This window comes from Sinocyclocheilus anshuiensis, unplaced genomic scaffold (genome assembly GCF_001515605.1).
Source record: "Sinocyclocheilus anshuiensis isolate Anshui unplaced genomic scaffold, SAMN03320099.WGS_v1.1 scaffold112, whole genome shotgun sequence".
Classification (NCBI taxonomy): domain Eukaryota; kingdom Metazoa; phylum Chordata; class Actinopteri; order Cypriniformes; family Cyprinidae; genus Sinocyclocheilus; species Sinocyclocheilus anshuiensis.
The window spans coordinates 337,389-349,219 of NW_015557175.1; the positions used below are offsets into that span (position 1 = coordinate 337,389).

At 37.0% G+C, this 11,831-nt stretch overlaps 1 protein-coding gene across 2 annotated transcripts in view; it reads left to right on the forward strand.

Annotated features, from left to right (window-relative positions):
• The first annotated feature begins 2,077 nt into the window (after positions 1 to 2,077).
• Positions 2,078 to 11,831, forward strand: part of LOC107678431 (AP2-associated protein kinase 1-like) — a 61,051-nt gene continuing 51,297 nt past the window's right edge. The window contains exon 1 of one of the 2 annotated variants that reach the window (XM_016473689.1): positions 2,078 to 2,662. In XM_016473689.1, coding sequence (XP_016329175.1) covers positions 2,509 to 2,662 — 154 coding nt within the window. In that variant the 5' untranslated portion in view covers positions 2,078 to 2,508. The remainder of the gene's footprint in view (positions 2,663 to 11,831) is intronic. The other variant, XM_016473690.1, reaches the window with a different exon arrangement.

Consider the following 11,831-nt stretch of genomic DNA (forward strand, 5'->3'; position numbering starts at 1 on the left):
GTATTAAATTAAACGTCATCAAAACAAAATAATAGGTTTCTTGATTCCTGAATTAAAGACATTGCATGTTTTAGGTTTTCTTGTGCTGCTGGTTAAGAGAAAATAAGATGATTTTAATAACTAAGTAATTTTTTTTTTACTTCAAATGCTATTAAAAGGCTGTGTCCCTTCACTGCTCATGACTTCTTTTAATTTATCAATTTAATTAATGAATGAATTGAGTTGTATCGATATTATTTGTTTACTATGTCCTTGTTACACATTACACATATAGCAATAACAGTAAATTATGCATAATTACATGCAACTACCCCTACCCCTAAACCAAACCCTAACCCTATAATAAATACATAATTTTACTCAGATCTTAATTGTATAATTACACTGTAACAAGGAGACCTTAAAATAAAGTGTAACCATAATTCTTTAGTATGCAGAATACTATGTTTGGGTGAGTCAGAAACTGAGATAAGGTTAAAAGTAATGGTGCATATAAATATTAGTTTGTAATGCACAGAGAATAATTATAAACATTTATAGTACTGAGATAAACACCATCGTACGACCTACACCTACAGTACAGAAGCTCCAAAAAGACAAGAATGTCATTGCATCAGATAACAAAACGTCAAACCAGCTGGCATCTGCAAACGTGATGCTTGAGCTTTTCTCAGAACTAGTGTTATCTTTATTCTGAACAGTGAAGGAGAGTGGGATAAGATGTGTCGGCTGTTGTTGTCTTGCGACGGTATATTTAGAAAGAGTCCACCATACAAGCCAACAGCTACAACATTTTTAAAGTTAAAAACTTTTGCCTGTCAAATGTTTGATGTAATTTGACCGAGAATGTGTTAACAATAGAACAAATAGAACAAGAATGTATAACAGTCAACCATAAATTATGGTAATAAAGAAATTTCAGTTTTTTTTTACTTCAACATGTTTAATTCAATGTGTTAATTGTTTCTTTGTGAAATTTACTAGCAATTTCTGAGTGAAAACTCTTTCTAGACCAGTTTAGTTTTATAGTATTGAAGAGAAAGACATTTTCCTGTAGGGGGCAGCAATGTCACAGCCATCGTGTCGTTCTGGCAAATGCATGTAAATAAGTACTTTTATTGCATTATATGCATTTATTTAGTCATTTAGCAGACGCTTTTATCCAAAGCGACTTACAAATGAGGACAATAAAAGCAATCAAAACTAACAAAAGAGCAACAATATATAAGTGCAAATGACCAGTCTCAGTTAGCCTAACACAGTACACGCAGCAAGGTGTGTATATATATATATATATATATTATACACACACACACAAAGAAAAACAAGTAGATAGAATAGAAAAAAAAATAGAAAGCTAGTGTTTGTTTTTTGTTGTTTTTTTTAAATAAAATTTTTTAAAAGAAGATAAATATAAAGTAGAATTAAATTTCATGTGCATTTCAGGTACATTTTGCGACACTTCAGTCGTTATGTTTGAAATTTGTTATATGTTAAGGTTAAAATTTGATTTGCTGTTAATCATAATTTTGCGGCGTACTGTGAAGCCTCCTAGCGGCTGTTACTGTAAACGCACGTGCCGTCCCCGCTGACGTCCCCGCGTCCCGTTGAACTACCAGAGCGTCAGACTGCACGCGAGCGAGACCGCTTCATGCTGGTTCTCATCCGGTGCACGGCTCCTTTCGTGACTTAACCTCATCGGCTGGCAATGCGCGGACACTATTATTCACTTTTCTTAAAGGGGTCATATGATGCTGCTAAAAAGAACATTATTTTGTGTATTTGGTGTAATGAAATGTGTTTATGCGGTTTAAAGTTAAAAAAAAACATTATTTTCCATTGAGACTTTAGTCTTTGCAACTTTACAGATCTTCTTTATGCACCAAGAGCTTGTAACACTCCAAAGAGAAAGGAAAAATTGAAATCGCATCATATGACCCCTTTAAGGAAAGCCCCGTCGAACCGCTTGTTTCCCGATCTATGTATAGCTTGCACTTCCGGGTTTCCGGGCAAGCGTCTTTCCCGAGGATCAGCTGTGATGATTGAATGAGCAAACCGAGAGGAGGGAGGGAGGGAGGGAGAGAGAGAGAGAGCGACTCTTGAATGCCGTGCGGTGCTGATAATCGTTGACAAGCGCACAGTAACAGACAGCGTGGCAGGAGGATTCATGTAGAGGAAGCTGCGTCCTGCTGGCACTCAGCAGATCTCTTATTATAAGCTGCTGTTATGAGAATGAAGATATGTCAAAGGTGACTCATCCTGATGAGTTGTTTTTGGATCTGTAATGTAACGCAGCCCGGGTTGATTTTGTGATGAAGGTGCGCTGAGCTCGCATGAACCTCGGAGTCTCTATCCGGACGGTAAGGTATATTATATCTCGAGAGATTGTCGTGCGTTGCTATAGTTTGCGCGTCTGTCAAGCCTCGGAGCCGGAGCTGGAGAGAGAGAGAGAGAGAGTCAGGCGGGTTTTCACGATTTAATGAGTATTAAAGTGCTGCCGGTTGGACAATGAAGAAGTTCTTCGATGGCCGACGGGAGATGGTGGGCTCCGGGCCCGCGTCTGGAGCCGCTGCGGGGGGCGGCGCGGGGTCCGGCGCGTTTATCGGACGCGTTTTCTCCATTGGACGATATCAGGTGACCGCGGAGGAGACTGTGGCGGAGGGTAAGCGACTTTATGCGCTCATAAGGACAATCAGCTAATGAAATGTTCGTGCTGGTGATGCTTTTATGGTCTATGGTTAAATAAATACATAAATAATGATGCCTTATGAATGACTCCGAGCCTGTGGCGTCACTCCTCTCACTCATGCGTCATCTAAATATGTTCTGCCTCAGCTTTGCTTTAGTATTAGTTCGTTTTAATATAGTTTACTTTCATATTTAACACCAAAATGAAAGTTTGGAGAGCATTTCCTCACCCTCATGGTGTTAGGGACCTGTATGGCTTACTTTCCTCTGTGGAGGTCAAAAGGAGAAGTTTAGCAGAATGTCCAAGCTGTTCTTTTCCATTTAGTGAAAGTGGGTGGAAACTGGAAAGGTCAAGCTCCACAAAGTGACATTAAAGTAAATGAATTGACTCATGAATACGTTTTACCAGTTTTCTGAAATCACATGTTTATTTTGAGGAAGAGTTTAAAATTTAAATCATTATTCATTGAAAATCTTGCCCTAAGCCTGCATGCCGCCTGTCGACAGCAGGTTTGACATGATGAAAAAACTATTGATTCTTTCGTTTTGTAAGCCATATTTGTGTCTTTTGATCATTAAAGGAAGAGATCACCAAATATAAAAGCCTTTCATAATTTACTCACTTTAATGTTGTTCCAAACCCACTTTCTGCCATGGAACTTAAAAAAATCAGCCTTTTTCACTTATTATTTTTTATTATTTTTAATAATATATTTATTTTTCAGCCATTTTAGATCATTTTTATGCTTTTGTAGTATGGAAAAGAGCATTGTAAACATTCTACAAGATACCTAATTTCATATTCCACAGAATAAAGTAAGTCATCCAGGCAGAAGGACATGAATGTGAGCGTATGCCAACAGTAATTCCTTTAAAACATGTGTGTTTCCCAGGGTTTCTGTAAGTTACGTGCAGCCCATTGTGGTTCTGGAGCAGAGCATGGAAAGTTCTGAATGCACAGGATGCATTACATGAGTCATCAGCTTTAGGTCTCTTAAGCAGATTTGGAGTCATTCCCCTCACTGATGCTCTGAGATGTCAGCAGAGGAGCCCTAATAAGGTGTCAGGAACTCAACACTGGTTATGGTGTGAGAGGAATTTTAAGCTACATCTTACTGCTCACAATGTAAAGACGGATGATATTATCAAGGCAGAGAGAGTAGAGCGGCTGTCGTATGTTCATGTCATGACCTCCGTGCAGAGAGAGTTCTGAATGCATTACACAAGTCATTATTGCCTGTAAGCACATTTGGAGTCACTGTGTCTCAGGGGAGACCCGAGGCATCCTTCCACTTGTTTGTTTTTTATGTTATAGGGAAAGTCTATTACCGAGTGTGATTTTTGTATTTGATGATATGTAAGTATGACATGATATTTTTGTCCATGAAGGGATTTTGCCATAGAATAATGTTTCTGTTGGAAACATAGCTGTTAACTGGAGAGCAGTGCATTGTGATGTCCTCAGATACTTGCACTTTATGAACATGTTGACTTGATCTACTTCTCATGAAATTTCTTAACAAAACAGGGCTTTCAAAATCTGCTTTTGATTTTGTCTTTCATTCCGCTGCCATCCCAGTCAAACATATTTTGAATGCATTTCAAACTTTTCATGGGTATTTAGAGGCATCTCTTAAAGGGATAGTTTCTTTCTGTTATTTACTCACCCTCAAGTTGTTCACACACATAAGAGTTTTATTTATCTTCAGAACACAAATTACGATGCTTTTTAATATTCTCTCATCCTTTTTGACCAATGAGGTTTGTTCTCATCAAGCAAGCAGTTGAGTTTCTGTTTACCATATTTGATGAGTTTTTATGTTGATTGATGTTTATATGTAAATAAAAACCTAAATAAATCTGTTAATCATAGCAGTCATATTTATTCAGAAGACTTAAATTAAACCACTTAATTCATATGGGTTATTTTACAATGTTTTATTTTTTTCTGTATTGCGTGAAAATTTTGGTTGAGTGTGGACGGGCAAAAATAATGAGAGAATATTAAAAATATCTTAAATATCTATAGAAGAATTTTATTTTTTTGGGGTGAATTATCCCTTTAAATCTTTTAAAATATCAGATATGACTTCACTAAGCAAGGTTAATTCAGTAAAATGCAAATAAAGTAAATTGTCGTGGTGAGAGTTCTCAAAAACGTTTTACGATATTTGTATAAAAAGTACCGTTTACCTTGAAAATATATAATTAAATGTATAACTCAGTATTTAAAAATGTTTAATAACAATTAAGATCACTCACATGTATTCAGGATGTAAGAATAATATTTTACTACTGTTGATGGTTACACCACATGACATTTTTCTAATTAAATTGGAACTTTTTTTTTGGAGAACCGTATAAAGTCAAAGTGAGTACAAGAGAATTTCTCTAGGAACTTAACCTTGATTTAAATTTTTTATTTTTTTTTGTGGACAAATTTAGTTTCTAAACAACATTTAATAGATGAAAGGCAGAACATGCACTGTATTTCAGTCCCTCACATTTGTCCCAGGGGAGTTTAGGAAGCCTAACACAACAGCTGAACTGTGAATGATTTCAGCTGGCTCTTCTGAAGAACAGCACCCAACCTTGTGCTCATGGCAGTGGGCCACCTTAGTACAGTCGCCGGTTATGCTGTCTAAGCCATTTTGTGAAGGGAAAACGGTCAAGGTCTAAAGGCTTTGACCCTGAAGCACAGTTCAGTGGATGTTTTACTTCCGCCTAGTCGTTCAGATGAGTTTCTGAGGCCTTCGAGCTTTAACTCAATGTTGTTAAACTATTACTCAGTCAGGCTGTCATCTTTAATTTGCTAAAAGACTGACAGAAACATTTTCGAGGTTCCAATGAACACCCAGCACACACACACAAACACACACACACACACACACACACACACGCACACACACACGCACACACACTTGTTTACCTGAAAAAATCTATGCAAATAGGCAAATGCAGACATAAAATGTTTGGCCAAACTCATTCTTATTCAGGTAACTATCTATGAACAGGTCAACAGGTATCCCCAGCTTCTGGATAGATGAGAAAACACAATTATTTTATGACTTGGCACTTTAGTATGAATTCATACTATGTGGTTTGTATGATAATGTAAGATTTTTAGAAGAAAAAAACAAAACAAAAAACTGGTAGGGATTAGTGTTGTCATTATACTGGAATTTCTAACTTGGAAAAATAGTGGTTTTTGATACCATGAGGAAAAACTGCCACAACATTAACGGCATAAATTTTTTGATTTTTATTGAAAGATACCGTAAATATAACAAGGCTAGAACATGATAATGAGGTATATTTTTACATTAATGGTAAAACACTACAGAAAAACATTTTGCATATGTTTACTTCAAATGTCTTGGCATGAACCCACTGTCGAAGAGGAGAGAGCAAGAAAGCAAAAATCTATATGTTTGACAGCACTAGAGATGCACTGATACAACATTTCGGTGGTGATACCGATCTTAATCTCTCTTAAAATACAGTATAGGGTTATGATAACCAAAAAAGTCCTGAGCAAGCTCAAGCTTTGATCTCTGCAAACCAAACTATCACTTTAATTAAATAATATTTTTTTCCCCACTACTAAACGATTTTATCATTAGCTAGCTCCACACTGGAGAGCTGCTAAATAACAGAAAATCAGGTTGTAATTCTAACTGAAAGCGACACTGATTCTGGTTTTTCATGTTTAATACTGTAAAGCTGCTTGATTTAAGGCTATCTATTACATAAAGTACTTAAATAAACGTGCTGTGACTGGACTTTACTGGACTACTGAACCGCAGAGCTCGTGCAACATCCACATTGCTGTAATTAGGTGCTTTCTTAACAGCTGCTTTCTCACCGCTGTCCGTTTTTGTTGTGTTTATTTCGCTATTTAGAGGAAAGTGCGCAGCATATATTTACATATTCATCCAAACGTCGCTCAGCAGCTTTAGGCTGTGTTTGCTCTGAAGCGCCAGTGTTGCCAGATTGGAAATGTCCAAGTATCGTACCAGAAGCTCAAAATTATCGTATTTGGAAGAAAAGTATCGTACATGAGTCAAACGTACAGAATACAGCTATTTATCTAAACCAACAACTTTTTGACACAACCTGCAAATTACCACAATAGATAAAAAACTAGATAAAACTCCACCTGCGAGTCTCTGTCTTCGGAAGCCTGCGTGTTGCCAGATGTTGAGGGGGTTCTTGTCGTCGTGGACCGCAAGATAGTGCTCGTTGGTTTAAAAGCAGGGCGCACCCTCCTGAATTCTTAACACACGAGTGTGCACAAGTGCATTTATAGTGTCTGTAATGAGCCGATTTCGTGGATGAGTATAGAAACCGTATGACTACAACTGCCATAATTTGAAGAGTCACAAAATTCTGAAATTATCGTACATTATGGGATTTTTTAAGTTATTGATCGTACATCGTACAGAGGTCAAAATTATCGTACAAATATGATAATTATCATATGTCTGGCAACACTGTGAAGCGCTGTGTCTTCTTCTCTTGAATTGCATCCGGGAGAGCTGAATTACAGTCTTGCGCTACAGCGCCACACTGGTCAAACTGCATTACTGCAGGCTCTTTCACTTGGTCATGAGATCAAATGACTACTCGACAGCAAAAATATTTGTCGACAATTTTTTATTGTCGACGTTGTTGATAATGTCGACTAATCGTTTCAGCCCTAGCGGATAGTATGAATAATTGCTTTATCGGCTGATTATTATATATATCATACACACACCCTCGCAGTCAAAACTGATTACTGAGCATGACCTAAAAACTAAAAATGCAAATTAGAGTTAATTGTCCAGTCAACAGATGTGACTGTAGGCTCATTACCCACAAAGCTGCAGTAAACTCTGCAATGATGCTTGACTTCAACAGCTTCATTATGGGAAGCTCAGCGGTTAAGTGTCTATGAACTATACAAGTGGATTGAAGTAAATTGGATTAACACATTGAAGACATTGAAATGAAGACCTGGCTCAATTAATTACATAAAACTGAGAGGTTGTGTGTATCTCCACCCATATCTTCAGTGCATGCTTTGTGTGTTACATGATCTTGATTGAAACAGGATGACCGAATGTCAACAGCTGTGAGTGTCACCCATAACCTCTGGGCTCGATCCGAGACAGTTGCTAGATGGGTTTGTATTTCTGTGGCCTTAGGAATGTTTATGGCCTAAATGTAAAGAGGTTATCTGATACATGCATGCCACACCACTAAAGAGGGCAGACACATGTGCAGGCAATGTTTCCATTGGTATACAACCAATTTTTTTTTTTTTTAAGAACTTAGTATGCAGTATTTAAACTATGCCCAATATGCAAAATTACACTGCACTGAGTGCATTGCACGTTGCATCTGATCTTCCGTTTGAGATGAACAACTGACAAAAACAAACCAGAGGCCATATCAGTTTTCTTTTCATTATTTGATCAGACTGCCACAAGTTACTTTACATTACATTGCATTATGAGTTAACTTACAATTAACCAAATATACTTGTTTATTTTCAAAACTGACTAGACACTGCTTAATTAAACATCATGAGGTCAGTCCATTCTATTTGTTTCTAGAATTTGTTTAAATTTGCTGCATTCCAATTTGCATACTATCCATCCAACATAGTGTTCAGAATTAACATTAGTGCTGTGGTTTTCAAGCGTTTTTTTGGTCATGCCCCCTTTAAACCTTAAAATTCTGGCAAAATGCCATTGTATTGTACAATTACAATAGAATACAGCACCTTCATGAATTAAAAAAAGCTAAAGCAAACTCAACGCACATTCCTTCTATTCATGATTTTATAGAAGTAGAGTTGCTGAAAAGGTACATCGCCATCGTGTTCAGAACAAAGTGATTTGAATGCACCTGACATCATAATTACAACTTCCAAACTCATAAATTCAAACTTCCTAGGTGAACCTGAATGTGTCAAAACTTTCCTACACTCGTAGTATGTTTTTTCAATGTCCTGAGGTTCTGGGGAGATCGCTGATGTTTTTGTTATTGAGTAGACATCAGACTGCCCTCAGAGAGTGTCTTTGCCTCATTCTGAAAGTTGAATGGGACCGTGTGTGTGTGTATGTGTGTGTGAATAATAGATGGTCAGCAACTGATTTATTCATTAATGTTTCTAATGGCCGCCATCTGTCGGCCTTCAGCTGTCATCCTCAGTGTGTGCTGGTGTGTTTGTTACCATCGGTTTGTGTTAGTGAGTTCGGTTCGCTTTAGTCTGGTCTTGTCAGGTTTAGTCTTTCTTAAAGAAATAGTCCAGTGGATGAATCAGTAGCCCCTTTCACACATTAAACTGGTAAATTATAAAATTACCAGATTGACTTTGCATAAATGCACCATATATGCTGTTCACACACATGTGACAGTGTTCTGTTGTTTTACTGTTAAGAGACCATTCACACCGAAATACCGTTAAATTCTTTGATGTCAATCATAAGAAATTAGCTTTAAGTGTTTTGCCTGTGTTTTCTCTCTCATATCAGAAAATTTAATTGGAACTGATTTACCGGTATTTTTGAAAAGGTCCGGTTCACACATGATCTCTAAACTTAAAGGGTTAGTTCACCCAAAAATCAAAATTCTGTCATTAATTACTCACCCTCATGTTGTTCTAAACCCGTAAGACCTTCGTTCATCTTCGGAACACAAATTAAGATATTTTAGATGAAATCTGACAGCTTTCTGACCCTGCATAGACAGCAATGCAACTGAAACGTTCCCAGGCCCAGAAACATAATAAGGACATAATTAAAATAGTCTATGTGACATCAGTGGTTCCAAAGAAAACAAAAATAACTACTTTATTCAACAATTCGTCTCCTCCACCATCACCGTAGCGCCATTTTGGAGAATATCAGCTGGATGTAAACAGCGTATGCTGTTCTGTGTCAGCTGCGTCACATGGATACATTTTCTACGTTGTTTATGCTTTGATTTGAACGAAAATAATGTATCCGCATTTTCTTTGCGTACAAAAAGTATTCTCATAGCTTCGTATAATTACGGTTGAACCCCTGATGTCACATGGACTATTTTACCGATCTCCTTGCTACGTTTCTGGACCTTGATCATGGTAATTACATTGCTGTCTATGGGAGGGTCAGAGAGCTCCCAGAATTCATCAAAAATATCTTAATTTATGTTCCAAAGATGAACGGAGGTCTTACGGGTTTAGAACAACATGAGGGTGAGTAAATAATGACAGAATTTTCATTTTTGGGTGAACTTACTCTTTAATTTACCAGTACTTTATAGGGCTAGGCGATATGGCAAAAAAAAAAAAATAGCTCGATTTTTTCCAGAACGTTTGACCGATACTCGACTTTTACGATTTTTAACAAGTCAACTTGAAACAACTTCAACACGATTCAGGTAACTTTTTCTTTATTAACCCTCTAGTTAAAAAAAAATCTATTCCAAGTGCACCACATATGAAGTTGTCAACATGATGTAAATGTTAAACAAATCACTTGTTAAATATCTTTGCAAAAAAGATGCATGAACTACAATTACATCTTGTACAAACTTGTCTTATACATATTATATGTTCAGAAATAATACAAGGAAAATGCTTTAAAAAAATCTCAAAAGTCAAGGTAATTCCAATTCAAAAGGTATAACACCAGTAGACTATTATTAACTATAAATGTTCTGTAAAAACAATGAACCACAGCTTTCAGCCTGATGTCACCATGAAGCAAACATGAAATATCAAACATACAGTAGTAGTTCTTTACAGGTTTTCATTCGATTGCGCTGCTTTTCCATAGTTTTTTCTATGTAAACATGAACACGTTTGACTGTTGCGCTCGCGTCTCTCCAAGCGTCTCATACATGAAAAGTAATTCTAAAGACAATCGGAAAAATCGCCCAGCCCTAAGTGTATATGTGCCAACCATCTTGCCATACTTGTAATGAAAAGCACTTATCAACAAAAGAGAAGCTTAAAATAAAATAAAGAATGGTGGATTAACATTTGAAAGTGAAGAAATTTAAACAGCCATAAATATTATTGAAACTTTACAGTTGTAATATATAGTTACATTATAATTTTTCTTAAAACGCTTTTTTTTTCATTTAACAGAGGAATAATACAATAGTACATTGTAATAACAATGTTTATTAAAAACAAACAAAGCAATTATATTTTTCCCCAAATCACGCAGCCGTATTATAAAGTATAAACCTTAACTAACTTAACTAAATTCTCTTCAGACTGTTGCGCTTCCACAACATAAAGGGGTCATATGATGCGATTTAAATTTGTCCTTTCTCTTTGGAGTGCTACAAGCTCTTGGTGCATAAAGAAGATCTGTAAAGTTGCAAAGACTAAAGTCTCAAATCCAAAGAGATATTCTTTATAAAAGTTCAGAGTCAGCCACACCTACCTAAAACGGCTCGTTCTAACACGCCCCCACATATCTACCTCACGATGTGGGAAGATTAGCATAATGCCGCCCAAATGTGCACGCAAAGAAAGAAGGCGTGGTTTCAGGAACAGCAGTAGTGTTGATGCAGCCATGTCAGTGAGACGCTGTGTGTTTCAGTGCAAAAGCAAAAGCACTTTATTTGGCCTTCCGGAAGTAGATGCAATTAGGAATCATTGGTTAAGATTTATTTACAACAGAACAGCACAACCCAGATGTTCGAATTTGTGCAACGCATTTTATGGACGAGTTTTTTGAACCTAGAAGAGTACAAGGCTGGCTGTGCACAAAGGCTTGTGTACTGCATCATCACTGTGTCTGTCACACGACTCTGTTGCCCTTTCGGGCTTGAACTGATGGTAAAACTAACAACATTATTAACTGTCTTGATATTTACTTTGAAAGCTGAAGCTCGCGATTATGGTAAGGGGCGTTACATTTCCGATGCGTGCTTGTGGTGTTCGGCCAATCACAATGCACTGGGTCAGCTGGCCAATCAGAGCAGACTGCGCTTGTCAAAGGAGGGGGCTTTGTTGAAAACGATGCGTTTGAGAGAGGCGGGGCATAGAGGACCTACAATAATGTACAGTATTTGAAAAATAATGTGTTTTTTGAACATTAAAGCATGTCAACATATTCTGTTACACCAAATACACAAAATAATGATCTTTAAAA